This window comes from Neoarius graeffei, chromosome 10 (assembly GCF_027579695.1).
Source record: "Neoarius graeffei isolate fNeoGra1 chromosome 10, fNeoGra1.pri, whole genome shotgun sequence".
NCBI lineage: Eukaryota > Metazoa > Chordata > Actinopteri > Siluriformes > Ariidae > Neoarius > Neoarius graeffei.
Window position 1 is genome coordinate 18,891,019 of NC_083578.1, and position 21,583 is coordinate 18,912,601.

Consider the following 21,583-nt stretch of genomic DNA (forward strand, 5'->3'; position numbering starts at 1 on the left):
GTTAATTATGAATATTTTTCCTTTAATGGATACACTTAATATAACATCGATAAATATTATTTATCATGCTCAGCTTGTTAAATATATTCTCCAGAATTCGCAGAATGCCACCCTGCACCCTATGTAGCATGCAAAAAGAGTGTTGGCTGGAAAAAGAGCCATGGCTGGAACAGCCACTCACTCCTCCTACCAGCCGCTCTCAAAAACACAGGAAGCCACATGAACTCAGGACATGTAAACACAGAAAAGCCAACATAACAGAACAGCACAATGGGCAAAATACTCCACAGAAGATAATAAGACAGTATAATGTGTTGTATACGTGCTCCAAATCCTCCACTAACTTCCTGTTATTACTATTTGCTCTATTTTTAAAACTTTTTTTCACATCTACTTTGTAAGCTGTTAAAAGTTGTTTTTTCCCCTCTATAATAAGACCAAACCATATAAATAAAAGTCTGTGAAGCTAAACTTCTTAGTCAAACTAAGAAGTATGAATATGTACATTGCTCCAGTGCACTTTATGTAATTGGAATAGCAAGAAGGAAGGGAGGAAGGGAGGTACATGGACATGTGACCAGGTGGTGGTGACCTCCTGACTTTCTTCATAGCAGTTAAGTCGATCTGAAGCCACAAACACGTAGAGCTAGTGGATTATTGAACTTGGGATTTCACCAAGGGAAGCCCTGTGCTGGATCACTAAATGGACACGTGTGTATGTGTGTTTGTGTGTGTTGGTCTGTCTATGGCTGTACAGTAAGTTAATAGATCTAGCTATAATTTATTATTTCCCTTTTTAGTTCCTTTTGGAGACTTTGTATAGCTTTCGGCAGTAATAACCAATTGGTTATTGCAATTGTCTTCCTGTTCTGGTGTTTAATACCTAATACTTAATGGATGAAAAGTGCCACATTGTGTTTTAGGATATTGGTGTATTGGAATGATGAGATACATAACAGCGTAATGGAGCACTGGAGATGGACAAGTGTTTAAAGCGAAGCTCATTTGCAGAAAGTGGAGGAACATTAGAGGAAATGACACAGGCTTCATCAGGCTTTTGGATCCACATTGCTGGAAATATGTGTCACTCCCTGCAGTCACATGCTGTAATGTTTCCTGTTGCAAACCTGACATGGGCTTTGGCACTGGGGAAACAGTGACTGCCTACGCACTAACATTATTTCCAGATAAGAGGAATTTGAGAGTCATAATTATGTCATAAGTAGTGTGGTTGGCTGTACTTTTGCACTGGGGAGTTGTTGATGAACTAACCGAATAGTAAGTGCAATGCTGTGGTGATTTTGTGCTGTGTGTTTGCGATTGTGTATATGTATCAATCAATCAATGTTTCCCAACAGGAAAGGAGACATGCTCCAGAGGGCTGAAGCCTACAAGTGAGTCTGTTCAGAGTCTACGATGGCATGCAAAAAAGTACATACAGTACAATTTCTTAAAGTCCTATTCAATGTACAGCTCTTTGAAGCAGGATAACATTAATAGGCCATAAATTAAAAAAATACAGTAGAATTCTTGTTTACCAAAAGTTATAAAAAGTATCTTGGTATTGCTCGTCTCTTCTGACAGCTCTCGAGAGTCGCTGATTATCTACTTCTGAAAATGCAAAGTCATGGGAAATGGATAATGGCATGCTGAATTGCTCGAGTTTTATCTCATGTTTTTATACGGTGTTTCACATTTGAAAGTCCCTTTTGTATTCTCTGTCTTTCTCCAAATGCAGTGTTGATGAAGAGACTCAAGCCTCAGAGTCAAACCCCTTCTCAGACAGCAGTAAAGCTCCTTATCAGCATCGCTCTGACTGCTACCGGGAAGGAAGCTGTGGCCCTCCAGGCCGCCGGGGGCCGGTTGTGGGTCCCCCAAGCCCTGCTTGCCTTACCTGGGCTCAGCGCACCCGTAACCAGCCAGCTAGTCTGGCCTTACGCAAACAGGAGGAGGAGGAGAACAAGAGGTGCAAAGCTCTGTCTGACAGCTATGAGCTCTCAACTGACCTCCAGGACAAGAAGGTACAGCAGTTATGACGTCACGCTAAGCCTCTGTAGTTTAAAACCATAATGGTGGCTGGAGTGGTCAGTGGTATATTTTCACCATCTTCAGTAAGGTTCTGATATACTATGGTGAGAACAAATGCCAAAATAGAAAAACATCCATTTCTTCCAAGCCTTCTCTAGACCTTTGTCATTACCCTAAAGGTCAAACTGTTCCAAAACCAACTATCCATAAGATTTGTGTATGCATGTGACATCTTTTACAGCACCTTGGGCTTTTAAAGATAAGCCGATCTTAAATGGCTGATTAACAAAGAAATAATGAATCCCATGGTATTTTCCAGGTGGAGATGCTGGAGAGGAAATACGGTGGCTACTTCCTGAGCAGACGAGCAGCACGCACCATCCAGACTGCCTTTCGTCAGTATCGCATGAACAAGAACTTTGAGCGCCTGCGCAGCTCAGCTTCCGAGAGCCGCATGACAAGGCGCATCATCCTGTCCAACATGCGTATGCAGTACTCATTTGATGACCGGCAGTCTCAAGCACAGCCTCAGACCTGCCATAGCCCCGGCATGGGCCCTCCACATTCACCTGACCTGGAGCCCGATTCACCTGCCCAACCAGAATATACCCATTTAGAGGACTCCTTCTCTAAACAGGTGGGGGTATTATCTAGCAGTAGTAACCTCAGCAAATACGATTGTGGTATAGTCTCTAACTGCTCTGGTTCGAGGTTGCTCTCAAATTGTAAGGGATGCATTTAACAAAGGCTTTCGGAGTTAATATTCATATATTGTTGCATTGGCATGATAAACCTTCAAGGTTCCTAATTGATACAATGGATTCATTGTTGTTTAAACTTTAGGTGAAGTCCCTGGCTGATTCCATTGATGATGCTCTAGCATGCCGTCCAGGTAGAGAAGACTCCCAGGACGGCCTCGGGGACAGTGGTGCTGTTGACGACTTTGGTGAGTGCATCTGGAGCAGCAACAGCCACCCATCTCTCCGTCGGGGACTGGGTGAGCGGGAGCGAGGCAGCACAGGAGGTGGTCTGAGCATGCACGAGGATAGCACAGCCACGTCATACAGCGATGTCACACTCTACATGGATGATGGTTTGCCCTCATCACCACTCTCTCTGGACCGGGCACCAAGCAGTACAGACACTGAATTCTGGGGGGGAATGACCAGTGGGGTTGGTGGGCGAGAGGACAGCCGGGATACTGAGGGGGGTGGCAGCAGCAACAGCCGGCGCAGTACTCCATGTACAGAGTGCAGAGATTACCGCCTCAGAGGGGCACATTTGCCTCTGCTCACAATCGAGCCACCCAGTGACAGCTCGGTGGACATGAGTGACCGCTCAGACCGCGGTTCCCTAGGCCGGCAGTTGGTGTATGAGCAGGACTCAAGTGGGGGTTCCCCTCAGGGCACGCTAAAGCACAATCCCAATGCCAAAGCGCAAGGCCAAGCACGTCCAGCTAGCCGACCAATAGCAACAAACGTCCCGCACCATGTGACTCACCACCACCACCACCATCACCACCACCATCATCATCAGTATCCTGACACGCCATCATCTTCCTCATCTCCCCAGCAGCCCCCCACTACGCCGCTTTCATCCTCCTCTTCCGCACAGCTGCCTTCCGGTGGCTTGGATCAGCAGTGTTGCTCAGATGGCGATAATGACTCGCTAAACTCCACCACAAACTCCAATGAGACCATTAACTGCAGCTCTGGCTCATCATCCAGGGACAGCCTGCGGGAACCACTGCCACCTCTGGGGAAGCAGACATACCAGAGGGAGAGCCGCCACAGCTGGGACTCTCCTGCTTTCAACAATGATGTGGCACAGAGAAGGCAGTATCGCATTGGACTCAACCTCTTCAACAAGTGAGCAAAATGGACAAAACAAAGTGAATTGCCAGAATTACACTTTCCAGAACGTTAGATTGTTCTTTAAAGGCAAAATCATCAATAAGCTTATAAATGTAAGATCCTAAATGATATTATTATTGCTGGGAAATAATGAATTAATATACACTTAAAACTAAAGGGGCTATATAAGCCTCATGTTCAATGGCTTTAAAGGGATAGTTCGGGATTTTTGACATGAATCTATATGGTATCCCCGTCAGCAGTGTCGTGCATCCACACTGACTTACCCCCGACAGTGTTCTGTGAGCCTAGATATTGTACAGTGTTGGTCAGTGCACAAGTAGTTCCGGCAGGTTTCCTGGGGTCTGCAAAGTAACACGTTTTTCTTCTCAAAACAGCTCGTGTTCGAATGAGTGATTTATTAGCATAACAAAACCCTTGTAGTCCAAAAAGTCACACCTTGTAATTGCTTGGGGCTACTTTCTCTCAATAGCGATCAGTGCGCGCTGTCACTGCTAACAGTTGTGTGCGAGCTAGCCAACAACTTTCATTAGTTGTTCGACAGTGTTTAGCAGCAGCAAATTGCTTTCCTCCTCAGTATACAAGTGCGCTTCCATGGCAGGGAAAAAGAAACTACCACTGCTGCCTATGTAGTGCCCTATTTATACAAATAGGAGTCATTCAGGATTCAGCCATGACACGGAGCAAAAACATGGCTGAATCCTGAATGACTCCTATTTGTATAAATAGGGCACTACATAGGCAGCAGTGGTAGTTTCTTTTTCCCTGCCATGGAAGCGCACTTGTATACTGAGGAGGAAAGCAATTTGCTGCTGCTAAACACTGTCGAACAACTAATGAAAGTTGTTGGCTAGCTCGCACACAACTGTTAGCAGTGACAGCGCGCACTGATCGCTATTGAGAGAAAGTAGCCCCAAGCAATTACAAGGTGTGACTTTTTGGACTACAAGGGTTTTGTTATGCTAATAAATCACTCATTCGAACACGAGCTGTTTTGAGAAGAAAAACGTGTTACTTTGCAGACCCCAGGAAACCTGCCGGAACTACTTGTGCACTGACCAACACTGTACAATATCTAGGCTCACAGAACACTGTCGGGGGTAAGTCAGTGTGGATGCACGACACTGCTGACGGGGATACCATATAGATTCATGTCAAAAATCCCGAACTATCCCTTTAAGAAAATAGTTTAAATGAGGGCGTCACGGTGGTGTAGTGGTTAGTGCTGTCACCTCACAGCAAGAAGGTCTGGGTTCGAGCCCTGTGGCCGGCGAGGGCCTTTCTGTGTGGAGTTTGCATGTTCTCCCCGTGTCCGCATGGGTTTCCTCCGGGTGCTCCGGTTTCCCCCACAGTCCAAAGACATGCAGGTTAGGTTAACTGGTGACTCTAAATTGACCGTCGTAGGTGTGAATGTGAGTGTGAATGGTTGTCTGTGTCTATGTGTCAGCAATGTGATGACCTGGCGACTTGTCCAGGGTGTACCCCGCCTTTCGCCCGTAATCAGCTGGGATAGGCTCCAGCTTGCCTGCGACCCTGTAGAAGGATAAAGCGGCTACAGATAATGAGATGAGATGAGATGAGTTTAAATGAGTAAGTAGTTTTTATCCCAATATAGTGGACTTACAAACGTGTTCTTCATAATGTACTAAAACTAACCTCATACTACTATTTGAAACTCATGCATTCTTGTTTTTCTTGGTACATTAAACTGATCTGTATCTGTCTTAACTACAGGAAACCAGAGAAGGGCATTCAATATCTGATAGAGCGTGGTTTTGTGTCGGACACACCCGTTGGCATTGCTCGCTTTATCCTAGAGAGGAAGGGCCTAAGCCGACAGATGATCGGGGAGTTCCTGGGCAACCGACAGAAGCAATTCAACAAGGATGTACTCGAGTTAGTAAATGTTCTCCAAGAACATAATTAAGAATAAATAAACCTCAAGACCTAAAAGAACACTGATGGTTAAATTCTACAGTATTATGCAAGAATTGGGAAATACTGTACATTATACAGCTATGAACAGTAAACGGACATTGTAGAGTTTCAAGAATTTTCATCAAACCTGATAAAAATAAAGACTGCAGCAAATGCAGATAAAGTGGCTATTAAATATTCATCCATGTTGTCTATCCATATTTCAGTTGTGTGGTTGATGAGATGGACTTCTCCGGAATGGATCTAGACGATGCTCTAAGGAAGTTTCAAGCCCAGATCAAGGTACAAGGAGAGGCCCAAAAAGTGGAACGACTAATTGAGGCTTTCAGGTGTGTTTTTGTAATCTATTTTGCATGAATAAATATGAACTTCAGTATTAATACTTGATTGTAAGTAGATTATTTAGAAATCTTTCTTTATTTCTAACTTTCTCTCTTCCCTCTCAGTCAGAGGTATTGTGTGTGTAACCCTGCACTGGTGCGACAGTTCCAGAACCCTGACACTATCTTCATCCTGGCTTTTGCCATCATCCTCCTCAACACAGATATGTATAGCCCAAGTGTCAAACCAGACAGGAAGATGAAGTTGGATGACTTCATTAAGAACCTGCGAGGTGACATTTTTGCTATATTTGCACACTCACGTACAAAACATATTTAGGTCATATTTAGGTCTTTTTAAAAATACTTGCGTATCATATCAGTTTATATTACATAGACACAAGTGTTTTACTGGAAAATACGCCACTCATATTTTTCATACGAGCTCCATCTGGGACATGGAGCTCCAAAACCGTGACATCAATCTCTACGTATATGCTACTCATGAGGAAATCAATGAATTGTTTTGATAAATTTGGGTACTTTTTGTTTGTGAATGTGTCTATATAATAAAAAGAACATCACACGTTGGTTTGAAGATATGAAGTTTATCTTTTCGTGTTGAAAAACTTGCATTTTTCATACAAAATACATCCCGGATCTGAGTGACATATTTAAATAATATTGGCTGGTGTTGAGTGGTATATCAGATATATTCCATTCAGCTAGCATGATATTGAACAAGTTGAAGACAAGGTCCATGTCTGCTAGCTGAATGGAATATATCTTACATGCCATGAAAAAAAGCCAGCCAATATTATTATTATTATTATTATTATTAGGCGGCACGGTGGTGTAGTGGTTAGCGCTGTCGCCTCACAGCAAGAAGGTCCTGGGTTCGAGCCCCGGGGCCGGCGAGGGCCTTTCTGTGTGGAGTTTGCATGTTCTCCCCGTGTCCGCGTGGGTTTCCTCCGGGTGCTCCGGTTTCCCCCACAGTCCAAAGACATGCAGGTTAGGTTAACTGGTGACTCTAAATTGACCGTAGGTGTGAATGTGAGTGTGAATGGTTATCTGTGTCTATGTGTCAGCCCTGTGATGACCTGGCGACTTGTCCAGGGTGTACCCCGCCTTTCGCCCATAGTCAGCTGGGATAGGCTCCAGCTTGCCTGTGACCCTGTAGAAGGATAAAGCGGCTAGAGATAATGAGATGAGATGAGATTATTATTATTATTATTATTATCCATACACATGGAGCGGCATGGTGGTGTAGTGGTTAGCGCTGTCGCCTCACAGCAAGAAGGTCCGGGTTCGAGCCCCGTGGCCGGCGAGGGCCTTTCTGTGTGGAGTTTGCATGTTCTCCCCGTGTCTGCGTGGGTTTCCTCCGGGTGCTCCGGTTTCCCCCACAGTCCAAAGACATGCAGGTTAGGTTAACTGGTGACTCTAAATTGACCGTAGGTGTGAATGTGAGTGTGAATGGTTGTCTGTGTCTATGTGTCAGCCCTGTGATGACCTGGCGACTTGTCCAGGGTGTACCCCGCCTTTCGCCCGTAGTCAGCTGGGATAGGCTCCAGCTTGCCTGCGACCCTGTAGAACAGGATAAAGCGGCTAGAGATAATGAGATGAGATGAGATATTCAACGCTAATTCTCCATTGGGTAGAGTGACATAATACAGGTAGGATAAGCGATATGCTAACAATATTGCACGCTATCAAACCAAATAAATGGAACACGCTAGAAGGGAATAGAATACATGTTTTTATTCCATCGAAAAAGTGTCCTGTATGTGTAATAATTCCCGATATTTCACTCTGATGATGTCAATCTCAGCGATTTCTTGCTGACTTGATGCGAGTTGTCAAAATGGTGAACTGACTCAAAATTAAAATGATTTTGATTAACTTGCGTATGTTTTTTGTGGATGTGTCCATATAATATAAAGAACATTACACAGTTGTGCGAAGATATGAAGTTTATCTTCTTGTGGTGAAAATCTCATCTCATCTCATTATCTCTAGCCGCTTTATCCTGTTCTACAGGGTCGCAGGCGAGCTGGAGCCTATCCCAGCTGACTACGGGCGAAAGGCGGGGTACACCCTGGACAAGTCGCCAGGTCATCACAGGGCTGACACATAGACACAGACAACCATTCACACTCACATTCACACCTACGGTCAATTTAGAGTCACCAGTTAACCTAACCTGCATGTCTTTGGACTGTGGGGGAAACCGGAGCACCCGGAGGAAACCCACGCGGACACGGGGAGAACATACAGCGCTAACCACTACACCACCGTGCCGCCTGTGGTGAAAATATTTTCACTCATTCTTGAATATATTCACCACTCGAAGATAAACTTCATACCTTTGCGCCACCGTGTAATATCCTCTATACATCAATCAGCATATAATAATTAATGAATCAAGGAATATTCTAAAAACAACACAAATTTTGTAGTCAAATGTAAAAATAGAATAAACGTTTAGTAACAGTTCTAACAGTAAGTGTCCTGTGTTCTACAGGAGTAGATAATGGACAGGATATCCCTCGTGACCTGCTGGTGGGGATCTACCAGCGCATTCAGAAATGGGAGCTGAGGACCAATGATGACCATGTGTCCCAGGTCCAAGCTGTGGAGAGAGTCATAGTGGGCAAGAAACCAGTGCGTATATGTTCCATTTATTTTTTTTAAATCATGATCACTTGTAAATGTCTTTTAGCTACTACTCTCAAAGGTAATGAAGTAATAGTTATTTCTGTTGCTGAACTTGTTACACTCTACTTGTTCTGCAGGTCCTGTCTCTTCCCCATCGCAGGCTGGTATGCTGCTGCCAGCTTTACGAGGTGCCTGACCCCAACCGACCACAGCGCACCGGTGTACATCAGAGAGAAGTGTTCCTCTTCAACGACCTGTTGGTGGTACGCTTCTCAATAGCAGCCAACTCTTTACTTTTCTTCATATAAACCCTAGGTCTTATTTTGCTCATTTTTGTTTGTTATCTGACAGGTAACAAAGATCTTCCAGAAGAAGAAAACGTCTGTCACATACAGTTTCCGGCAGTCATTCCCTCTGGTGGAGATGCAAGTCCACATGTTCCAAAACTCCTGTAAGGTTTGCACATCTGTATATTTAGGATTGTTTCTTTTGTTCATACAGCGCTCTAAATGAAAGTACGTATAATTGAAAATGTCTTTCTGCTTTCTTTCTTTCTTTCTTTCTTACTTAGACTACCCTCATGGCGTCAGGCTAACATCAGCAATCCCAGGTGGTGAACGTAAGGTGCTAATTGTGTTCAATGCACCAAGTCAGCAGGATCGTACGCGCTTCGTCAGTGACCTGAGAGAGAGCATCGCTGAAGTCCAGGAGATGGAGAAATACAGGGTTGAATGTGAGTACAGCCCCCTCTATTGTTAACTGTAGTAAAGTACATGTTCTTCATTCTCTCTGACCACTGCATGGTGGATATGAGCCATGCAATAAGACATTAACGCATGGTAAAGCCCTTTTTATATGAAAACAGCTACAGAGGAAGTCACATAAGGCATTCATCTTGCCTGTCAAATTCAACAGTCCTATTTTAAGCACATATTATGGAAAAGTTGCATGTGGGAATTTGCAGAGATTCTCATAGACTCACACAGGGTGGAAAACTGGTGGAGCTTGGTCTGTATGTAAACCTAGCAAGGTATTTTCAAGTGGATTGAACCAAGCATTAAAAAATACTATAGAAGAACTGTTATGGAAAAAGTATCCAAAGATCAGTAACTTCAGCTTTTTTTATCCAAAGATTCTCTGTTGCGACCAGTCAAATGCATTTAAGTACATTGATTACCTTAAAGATTTTTTGATTGATTATTATTATTTTTTTAAAAGCTGATGTTGGAAAGAGAAAGTTAGCGACAAAAGTGGAATATAAAGTCACTGTGCAATAACGTTTGCCAAGCCAAAGCCCAGATTTAAAACCAATTGAAAATCTGGATGATCTGAAAATTGCTGTCCACTAATGTTCTCTATCTGTTTTGGGAAAGTTGAAGAAAATTTGCATTGAGGAATGGGAGAAAATACCAAAATCAAAATATCCAAAGCACATGGAGAGAACTCAAAGCTGTAATTGCTCCAAATGGACAATGCACTAAGCGTTGATTCTGGGAGCTTTTTTTTTGTAAAATTTTTTAAATAATTCTGAGGACATCTAGATAATTTATTTAATTTTATTTTGGTTGAAAGTCACGTCAAAATGTGCAGAGTGCTCATGCACTTAAATTTGGTGTTGCATTACATCAAAAAAGAGAAATAATCACAAGGGGGTGAATACTTTCTGAAGGCACTGTGCATGCAAAATTCATGGCAAATCAGTCACAATGTAGTATTCCACAGCCTTGCTATGGCCACTCTTTCTCTCTCTAACGTACTGTTCTTTTTTTCCCTGCAGCGGAGCTTGAGAAGCAAAAAGGTGTGATGCGGCCCAGCCTTCTTAGCAGCAGTGTAGTGAGTGGCGGTGTGGGCGGAGTCAAAAACGAAGTAGTGAATGGCAGCATTGGAAGATCTAGTCTGGATGACAACTATTCACCCAGTGAAGGCCTGAAACGCACTGCTCTCAGCTCCTCACTTAGGGACCTGTCTGATTCAGGTGAGAAACACACACATGGTTACAGTCTAACAAATGGAAGCAAACTATATACTCTAATTAAATCGTTCCTATACTATATATTTTTACAGTAAGGTAACAAACATAAGTAAATGCCATCACACTCTCATTTACAACTTTACACACATACAAGAGAACACAGTGCTTGTGAAGGCCCTTGACATGTCCTGATTGGATGCAGGGAAACGCGGTCGCAGAAACAGCGTTGGTTCCCTTGACAGTACAATGGAAGTAAGTCTGAGTGGAGCAGAGGTCTGTATCTTTAGCTTTCGCCCAAAAAAAAATCCATCACTCAAGTGACCACCTCACTCACCTCGCATGTCTGCCCTAAGAACCCCACCTTGAAAAAAAAAAAAACATGCGGCTCATGTGTCTTTATCCCCCCAAAACCCTGAGTCATAATTCTGCATCTCTGTATTTCATACCTGTGTGCACGCTGATATGCTCCCTGCTCGTGCATCAGAATGATGATTTACTATACTTTGGCCTGGAAGAAAATGAAAAGGCATCAGCCATCCAACCTGTGACTGAGTGAGCCGTTGCATATTGGACCTTGTTGCTGCCATTGTATTTGTGATGGAGTTTGCTTTGTATGTGGTCTTCCTGCATGGATAGGCATGAGGAGTAGTTGGTGCATCATTGGTTTTTATTCTGTGTGATCCCGCATCTGCATCTGGTTGTGTTTTAAAATTTTCATTGTATTAAGGTTTGATACAGAAGTAAAGTTGTTCCATGACTCTAATCAACTCACCCATTTCCCCTCCCCTGTCTTATTAAACTGTCATACTCTGTATCCTTTGTCATTCTCTTTCTTCCATATATCCCCTACACTTCCTGATACTACTGTTCACGCTCATTCTGCTATTATCCCTGGTTCTTGTCTGTCTGCACTTGCACTTCTTTCTGTGTTCTCTGTTTCCTCACGCTTCCCTCCTCCCCTCTGTGTCTCCTCCTCTTGCTGTCCTGCCGCCTCCTCCTCCTCTCCCCCCACTCTCTTTGTCTTAGGGTTCCATCATTAGCAGTCCACAGCCTCACCAGCGTTACCCAGTAGCCACTGTGCTGTCGAGCTGCTATGGAACCGAAGAGTACCGGCCTCACCGCCCCATCCTGAGCCCCGGAGTGGGGGTGGGGGGTGGGCCGGGGCAGCAACACACCACGGCGCCCGCACCTCCTGGCACTGTGCCTCCAGCCTCCAGCAGCAGCAGCAGCAGCGAGAGAGGAGCCACCAGTGGGACAACAACCAGCGCCACTTCCTTCCTGGGATCACTGTTTGGGACGAAACGGGCCAAAACACCAGGCCCCATCATACCCCCGGGGCCACCCTACCCCGCCCCTATGGTGCCAGCACCACCACCGCCTCTTACCCCTTTGCCCCTGTGCCCTCCAGAGTCCACTGGCACATCCAAGATCCAATACTGTCACACTATGGGTGCGGGCATGGCTGGGCACCCCCCGCCACCATACTGCCACCCGCACCAACGCTGCCAACACGGTGGTCCTCAACGTCAGCATGCTACGCTACAGCGGGTCACACTACCACGCCGACCAATCCACAACTCCTCCCCCTATCTGCCACCGCTCTCCCAACATCCTTTTCAGGCTCGCTTCGGGAATTTGGGCAATGGGGGATCAACGTGCGTTCCTCCTCCCCCCCTTTCTCCTCACTCCCCACTATCCCAACACCCGCCGTTTGCCCTCTGCCACGCACAGCTCACACACTCAGCCAGAGGGGGCGCCGCTGTGGGCAAAACGCCACTAGCTCTGTCACACTCACAACCACACCCGCATCAACACGCACACTCCCACGGGCATACGCCCCACCCTGCCCATCCGCCCCACCCTGCCCATCCGCCACACTTCGTGTTCACCAGCCCACCGCCACCGTTCCCAGCGCCCACTCCGCCACCCCTGCCAACCTCCGCTCCATCCGCCGCGGCCCAGCACACGTCGCCGGCCGCCCCGTATCCGCCCCCGTATCCTCCGCTTTCCTCCATCCCACCTCCCCCCCTCCACTCCCCTTTACCCCCCCCTTCCTCCCCCCTTACCCCTCTTACGCCTCTCTCCCCTCTCCCCCCCCCCTTGCACCCCGCCCCGCCACCGCCACAGGTCACGGCACCATCGCCAGGTCAGACTGGCACAGCCGACCGGGCCAAATCCAAGCCTGCCAGCCGGATCAGCACGGTAGTATGAGCAGGGGCAAAGGAAAAGTGCGCTCCTGGGGCTCGCTACGAGGTCCCCTGGTGGTGGGAGGAGGAACAGCAGAGAGATTGGAAGACATGGGAGGAGGAAGCCGGACCAGGACGGAGGGCAGCAAGAGGAAACGCAACTTACTGAGACTCTGTTACTTTCATTTGCGCTTCCCACAAGTATAGAGGAAGACAGGACATGGGAGACAATGTGCGTACACATGATAAGCACATTCAGAAATGCACTTCACATGTAAAACAGGGTCCGTCATCATACAGTGGATAACAGTTCAAGAAAATGAAATCTCAGAAATGATGCAAAGAAGCACAACTGACTTTAACTGAAAGTGTGTAAGTTACTGAATCAGTGACAAGCAATGAATTTCTTTGTTTTCTTCTCTTTCTTCAATTATACATCAAAAATTGAGCCATAGCACGTAACAGAAATAAAATGCAACCAGGTATCAAACACATGGGCATGTATACACATAATTGCACACAAATCCTGACTAACGAGTATGCACAGGGAGTGAATAAAATGCCTATAGCCATAAGAGAATTTATTCTAGGAGTCAGCACATGAAGAAACACGAAGAGCTCGTCTCAGTCTATATATTAATGTAGGAATGAAAGTAGACCCTGTAGATCAGGGAGACCTACAATGAACGAGTCTTTATCCTCGACTGGACATACAGTGTAAATCCATTCTGTAAGACAGAACAAGTGAAATGTGTTTTAAGCTCTAGCTTAGCAGACACAGAAAATATACGCAATAAACAGTTATACTAACCAATAACCAATAATTAATTGATGTTCAACTTGTAGTCTTGAAGTCTTGCTCTTCTCCTGTATAAAGATCATCTCATAAGAGAGGCATATTTAAAGCGCATACAAGAAACATGACTAATTTACCATTTTCGTTGTTGCCAGTCAGATTTCAAGCTTCACCAATTTATTTATAGATCTGACCTAAACAAATTGTCAATTGTCTGAGTTGATTATTTTGGCTCCCAGTGCTAACCTCTACACTAACCTCTACACTCTAAAAAATAAAGGTGCTTCAGTGGTTCTTCAAATCTCTGGATGGTTCCATGGAGAGTCAAAACTCTGTGATGAACCATTACATTATACGAAAGGTTCTTCACATTGGAAATGGTTCTTCAGAGCCTGGCATTCTCTTACCATTTGCTGGTCAATGCACATAGGCTATGTTTACACAAATCTGTCTTCACTGCTCAAACAAATGGTTTAAATGGTTCTTTAAAGAACTGTTGCATGAACGGTTCTTTGAAGCCCTGAAAAAGGTTCTTCTATGGCATCGCCCTGAAGAACCGGTACTGGCCCCATTATTTTTTAGAGTGTACTACCATTAAATTTGACCTTACATTTTTGAACGTATTAACATCCTTGTATGCGTGCTATTAAATCAACATTCTAAAGGGCTTGATTTTCACTTGATTACCTGAAGGAGTTACTTTACACGTTACTTTACCCATGTTTGAAGATATGAGTATAATTATTTAACTTTTCACTGCCAAAGGATCTGTTCATTGCTCTAAAATCTGCTATAATTTGTCATTAATAATAATAATAATAATAATAATAATGAAAATAACAAAACTTTGCTGGATAATGAGTTATCTAGGCAGTTTGCTAAAGGCGGTACTATTTTTGCGCCACAGGTGTGCTCAAAACAAATAGTAAACTGCCAGTCACATTTAGCAAACATAAACAAGCTACAATGGATACGTGAAGTTTGCAGAGATCTGTAACAATGAATTGTCTGTACAATTGAATTGTATTCTTGTTAGTGATTAACCTGAGAAATGGCTTGCAAATCAAGCTAGCTGAAGTCACGGTTCTGTGAAAAGGCACTTACTTTTTAACAGACGTTGGAATTTCAGTGAGTTTCTTGATTTACTGTCACAATACCGTGTCTGTGGAAATAATGGCTGACTGAATTAATCCAGTTCAGGAACTTGTGATGGGTAGTAACTGTCGTCTGAAAGAAATGCTCCAGGAGGCACTGCAGCTGCTCTCACTGTTCCTCTTCCTTTTAGTCTTTGCCTAACTGAAATGCCTATATGTTGTAGTGCAAATCAGATGCATTCCACAGGACTGTATTGATGCTTTCATCATTTTGCAGGTTGTTTTCCTTTGTTTACTATGGATATTATTTGTTTTGTTGATTATTATTAATATTACTATTATTATTACCAGTATTTATGTTATGAAATGATACATATACTATAAATACAACAAAATTATATATCCATACTGTATATACATCCACTCATAGTTAACCAGAGAGTGTGGCGGAGACTATAGAAATGTGATTACTGGTGGATTTTATGGACAATAACACTTGCCTTTACAAGTGTTTACTGAATGTCACAGACTTTGTTCTGGTATTTATTCATACTAACAGCCCCCCCAGATGTCTTGTTATGAGCGTTTGGTTCATTTTAAGTGTGTGCAATACAGAATTTGCATCAAAGAAAGCCATTTTTTTTTCTTTAAACGATGAAGGCTTTAATTCCTTTTTCTTTTGGGTATAAATATAAATATTTGCACATTAATTTCATTTTCAAAGGTAATTCATTTCATTGTATAAGTACACAGTGTATATGAGGCTCTACATTGCAGCAGGTCAAAAACAAACCAGGAATATAGATTCACAAAACGGTTTGAACAGATGGAACCAGCCAATGGATTGACCATTTTTTCTCCCACCGCATATCCCATCCCCTTGCATGACTGCAGTACTTACTGAATGAGGAGTGTTCTATAAACAGATTTGTACATAATATAGCCAATTATAATATGATATAATGTTGTTTATGGAACAGACAAAACTATTATTCAGGTTTGATTGTGTGTGTGTGTGTGAATGTGACGCCTGTGTGAGAGTATATCATTCAGTGTAGGTGAATATTGCATATTTATTTTGTAAGCCTATACTAATGTAGGCCTATATGTCACAACCAAGCTGAATGTTCTTTTAGAAATCTATGAAATATGAAGTCATCGAATTTGTGTACAGAATTTGTGCAACAGAATACAGAGAGATGTGAATATTTATTGCTTCGAAGCTATTATAAAGTGTCCTTGCAGTGGATAAAACTTGGTGTTGCTTGTTTGTTTGTTTTATTGGATGGTGTCATTACATGCAAAAGTGTACATTTCATTGTACAGCATTTCTTACCGGAAAATAAAATGCAGCACATAAAATATATTACAGGATACATTACAATTCACATACTGTACACAGTGTCAGCCCTGCGATTACCTGGCGACTTGTCCAGGGTGTACCCCGCCTCTCGCCCACAGTCAGCTGGGATAGGCTCCAGCTTGCCTGCGACCCTGTAGAATAGGATAAGCGGCTACAGATAATGGATGGATGGATGGATGGATGGATGGGTACTGTACACAAACATAGGATACCTAAGTATATGGTTGGCTGTTGCTCATAACTCTTCATTTTCCCTTCAGTTATGGGTTTTGCAATGGCATATAACAGCCCTGATTCCAAAAAAGTTGCTGTGTAAAACGTAAATTAAAAACAGAATGCGCTGATTTGAAAATCCTTTTTGACATATATTCAGTTGAATACAATACAAAGACAAGATATTTAATGTTCAAACTGATAAACTTTATTGTTTTTGTAAATATATACTCATTCTGAATTTGATGCTTGCAACACGTTCCAAAAAAAGTTGAGACAGGCAACAAAAGACTGGGAAAGTTGTGGAATACTCAAAAAACAAAACACCTGTTTGGAACATTCTACAGGTAAACAGGGTACTTGGTAATTGGAAAGGCTCAGTCATTCACAAGCAAGGATGGGGTAAGGTTCACCACTTTGTGAAAAACTGCATGGGCAAACAGTCCAACAGTTTCAGAACAACATTTCTCAACACACAATTGCAAGGAATTTAGTGATTTCACCATCGACAATCCATAATACCATCAAAAGATTTAGAGAATCCAGAGAAATCTCTGCACATAAGGGGCAAGGCCGAAAACCAACTGTGATCTTCAATTTCTCAGACAGCACTGCATTAAAAACTGACATGATTGTATAAAGGATATTACTACATGGGTTTGGGAACACTTTGGAAAACTGTTGAGAGTAAACACAGTTCATCACTGCATCTACCATGCAAAGCAAAAGCCATATATCAACAACATCCAGAAACTCTGCCGAATTCTCTGGGCCCGAACTCCAATGAGATGGACTGGTGTAAAGTGGAAAAGTGTGCTGTGGTCTAACAAGTCCACATTTCCAATTGTTTTTGGAAATCATGGATGTTGTCCTCCAGGCTAAAGAGGAAAATGACCATTCAGATTGCTACCAGCATAAACTTCAATAGTCATCATCTGTGATGGTATGGGTATGTGTTAGTGCCCATGACATGGGTAACCTGCACATTTGTGAAGGTTCCATTAATGCTGAAAGATACATACAGGTTTTGGAGCAACATATGCTGGCATCTAGACAATGTCTTTTTCAGGGACATGCCTGCTTATTCCAGCAAGACAATGCCAAACTCCATACTGCATGTGTAACAGTGTGGCTTTGTAGTAACAGAGTGTGGGTGTTAAACTGGCCTGCCTGCCTCCTGGTGAAAACTTGTTGCGCATTTGAAGCACAAAATAGGACAACGGAAAACCCAGACTGTTGAGCTACTAAAGTCATATATCAAACAAGATTGGGAAAAAATTTCATTTTCAAAACTTCAATAACTAGTATCCTCAATTCCCAAACACCTACTTAGTGTTGTTAAAAGAAAAGGTGATGTAACACAGTGGTAAGCACGCCCCTGTCCCAAATTTTTTGGGAAGTGTTGCAGGCATCAAATTCAGAATGAGTGTATATTTACAAAAAATAATAAAGCTTCAGTATGAATATTAAATATCTTGTCTTTGTATTGTATTCAATTGAATATAGGTTGAAAAGGATTCACAAATCATTGCATTCTGGTTTTATGCAATGTCCCAACTTTTTTGGAATTGAGGTTATATATAAATGCAGTATGAGAAAAAAAACATGCCAAATATACGATAATGTTTTAAACCAGAAACTTTTAGTTATAGTTGTAGCTTTTTTTGACTATATTTAACAGTTATTCCATGAAATTGAGTCGTGCATGAGCTGATAGCCGACGAGGTGCATAGCGCCGAGTTGGCTATAAGCCATGTATGATGAGATTGAGTGAAATAACTGTTTTATTCTATCCACATTCATTGGATTTTGACAAACAGAGCATTTTTATTTTTTGCAACTTTGATAAATAAAAACTGTATACAAAACGTCTGACAAAATAATTTCCACTTAGAATATAAACAAACCAGCAAAATGATGATAGCAATTTGTGAAAAATGCTATAATAATAATTCTTGATAAATAAAAAAGATACATTCTTACCGTGAAATACTTTCATTCAATATTTTGTTGCTTTTTTTTTTTGTATTTTTTTGGGTTTTGTTTCCGAGTAGAGTTTTTATTTCATCCTCGGTTAGTTCAGCAACATGGGCCGCCATTTTCTTCTTCTTTACATTTTTTTTGGCGGTTGGCAAAAAAAATTACTGCATTACTGCCACTGACTGAGCTGGAATGTGGAACAGGAGCTATTGGGGGGGACTATATTATTTTAGTTATTTCTGTTTTAAGTACTTGAAAACAAAGTGATATATCTGACTTGATGCGCTCCGCCATTTTGTTTTTCTCTACTCACGGTATATGAGCTGATAGCCTAGTAGTAGAGTAGCTAATCAGAGCGCCTGACTGCTCATATCCAGTGAATGTGGATAGAATTATTTGCAATATATTTACACCTAAAGGTTTCATCTCATCTCATCTCATCTCATTATCTCTAGCCGCTTTATCCTTCTACAGGGTCGCAGGCAAGCTGGAGCCTATCCCAGCTGACTATGGGTGAAAGGCGGGGTACACCCTGGACAAGTCGCCAGGTCATCACAGGGCTGACACATAGACACAGACAACCATTCACATTCACACCTACGGTCAATTTAGAGTCACCAGTTAACCTAACCTGCATGTCTTTGGACTGTGGGGGAAACCGGAGCACCCAGAGGAAACCCACACGGACACAGGGAGAACATGCAAACTCCGCACAGAAAGGCCCTCGCCGGCCACGGGGCTCGAACCCGGACCTTCTTGCTGTGAGGTGACAGCGCTAACCACTACACCACCGTGCCGCCCCTAAAGGTTTCAGACAACTGAAAAATCTATCTTACGACATATAAATACACTAATGCTAATAACCACTATTGGCAACTGCTAGTTGTTAGTCTGTTAGCTCTTTTTTGATGTTATAGCTATGCCAGTTGGTAACTAATTACATTTACAATATAGTAACGTACACAGTTGGTTCATAAGTATTTGGACAGTGACACAATTTTTGTGATTTTGCCTTTGTACATCTGTACACCACCATAATGAAGCAATGAAGGTGTGATTGAAGTGTAGAATTTCAACTTGAATTCAGTGGGGTTAACAAAAAATATTGCAGCAACCATTGAAGAATTACAGACATTTTTACATAGTTTCTTCATTTTCACAGGTTCAAAAGTAATTATGAAATTGTCTGATGAGCAGTTTCATGACCAGGTGTGACCTGTTTCTTCATTATTTAATGACAAATTAAAGAGATAAAACATCTGAAGTTGATTCCAAATGATTAATTTACATTTGGTAGCTGTTCATGGAAACTCTCAATATTCAGTCCAAAAGAGGTGTTGATGCAAGTGAAGGAGGCCATGGTTAGGCTGACAAAACAACCAAGAGATGCCTTCATTAATGTAAATACAGAGGTTTTACCTCAAGATACAAACCACTTGTGACACTCAAGAACAGAAAGGCCAAATTAGACTTCGCTAGAAAACATCTAAAATGTCTGCCCAGGTCTGGTACAAAATCCTTTGGAAAATGAAACCAAGATTAACTTATACCAGAATCATGGGAAGAGAGGAGTATGGAGAAGGAAAGGAAGGGCTCAAGATCCAAAGCATACTACATCTGTCAAACATGGTGGAGGCAGTCTTATGGCATGAGAATGTATGACTGCAAATGGAACTCGTTGTATTCAGTCACGTGACTTTTGCTTGCGAGTTTACTTCTGATGAATGAAGTAGTGGTCAGGCAAACCAAACTGTCTGCCATTATGCAACGAGCTAGTGAAACCGTCTCCAACTATTTTCTGAGTTTAGAAGCCAATGCGGGCGGCATGGTGGTGTAGTGGTTAGCGCTGTCGCATCACAGCAAGAAGGTCCGGGTTCGTGGCCAGCGAGGGCCTTTCTGTGCGGAGTTTGCATGTTGTCCGCGTGGGTTTCCTCCGGGTGCTCCGGTTTTCCCCAAAGACATGCAGGTTAGGTTAACTCAGACCTGGGCATTTTGCGGGCCGCATCAGGCCCTTTGGTTCATTCTAACCGGCCCGCATAAGGTTAATTAGAAATTACAAAATAAACGTATTCTAATTTTACCCCATGCATGGACTGAATGTGCATTGCTTTTATTTTGAAGTTGTGTTCAACAAAAACGCAACGCGCGCGACATGAACATGACATGAAATCCCACGAAACCTAATCCTGCGATAACTACTTCCGTAATTTGTCCAGACCAACCACGAACTTGTACGTCATCCTTCAAACGGTCCAGCCAATCACATAGTGCGACGTCACCAGCAGGCGCCGGAGCCCGAGCTGATCTGTAGATCTGATACCTACACCGAATCGACACGGCATCATTATTATAATATGATGTATCTTGCTTGATATTTGGAGCAGAAAGACAATATTGTGATGTCTTTATTGTGTTTTGGGGTGAATGTGACTGAAAAAAAAAAGGTACAAACGTTCACATTTTGTTAACCATTGTTTTGGGAAATTTGATTGAATAAATGACATTTTTTGTAAGGCAACCTCGTTTTTTCCATACTCTTACCAGTCTTAGCAGCTTGTAAAAACAATGTTATTTACTGCTTTATATAAAGAAATACAATTAATATTATGCAGAATGGGGCGGCACGGTGGTGTAGTGGTTAGCGCTGTCGCCTCACAGCAAGAAGGTCCGGGTTCGAGCCCCGTGGCCGGTGAGGGCCTTTCTGTGCGGAGTTTGCATGTTCTCCCTGTGTCTGCGTGGGTTTCCTCCGGGTGCTCCGGTTTCCCCCAAAGACATTTAGGTTAACTTAGGGTGACCAGATTTCCCGAGTCTAAAACCAGGACACTTTGCGCGTGACCGTGATGCACGCACACGTGTTTTGATGTGCCAGCTCAAACCATGGCTCAGACAGGGGCTTTTATCATTTTGTAGAAGCTCACTTTTATCAACATTTCAGAGAATAATCAAGTATTTTCTTGTTATCTACATGTACTTCTATCACAATTCAGTTAAAGTAAGAAAATCAGATTTATTTCACCTTTGTGAAAACGCCAAGAAAATGCATTGCTTCTATATTAACATCAATATTTTATGTGATGAACTTTTTTTTTTAAAAACAATAGGCTATGCATTGTAACAGGAACGAGCGCATGAGCCTAATCGTTGTCACCTCCGAACCTTTACCC

General features: G+C 42.8%; 1 protein-coding gene across 6 annotated transcripts in view; it reads left to right on the forward strand.

Annotated features, from left to right (window-relative positions):
* Positions 1-16,117, forward strand: part of iqsec2b (IQ motif and Sec7 domain ArfGEF 2b) — a 30,253-nt gene extending 14,136 nt beyond the window's left edge. The window contains exons 1-15 of one of the 6 annotated variants that reach the window (XM_060931436.1): positions 650-711; positions 1,359-1,394; positions 1,739-2,021; positions 2,348-2,665; positions 2,872-3,896; positions 5,637-5,798; positions 6,047-6,169; positions 6,287-6,453; positions 8,682-8,821; positions 8,953-9,078; positions 9,167-9,266; positions 9,387-9,548; positions 10,593-10,790; positions 10,990-11,039; positions 11,814-16,117. In XM_060931436.1, the coding sequence (XP_060787419.1) occupies positions 704-711; positions 1,359-1,394; positions 1,739-2,021; positions 2,348-2,665; positions 2,872-3,896; positions 5,637-5,798; positions 6,047-6,169; positions 6,287-6,453; positions 8,682-8,821; positions 8,953-9,078; positions 9,167-9,266; positions 9,387-9,548; positions 10,593-10,790; positions 10,990-11,039; positions 11,814-12,998 (4,083 nt within the window). In that variant the 5' untranslated portion in view covers positions 650-703 and the 3' untranslated portion in view covers positions 12,999-16,117. Of the gene's footprint in view, positions 1-649; positions 712-851; positions 1,279-1,358; positions 1,432-1,738; positions 2,022-2,347; positions 2,666-2,871; positions 3,897-5,636; positions 5,799-6,046; positions 6,170-6,286; positions 6,454-8,681; positions 8,822-8,952; positions 9,079-9,166; positions 9,267-9,386; positions 9,549-10,592; positions 10,791-10,989; positions 11,040-11,813 lie in introns of those variants that run through there. The other 5 variants (XM_060931438.1, XM_060931437.1, XM_060931440.1 and 2 more) reach the window with 5 other exon arrangements.
* Positions 16,118-21,583: the final 5,466 nt, after the last annotated feature.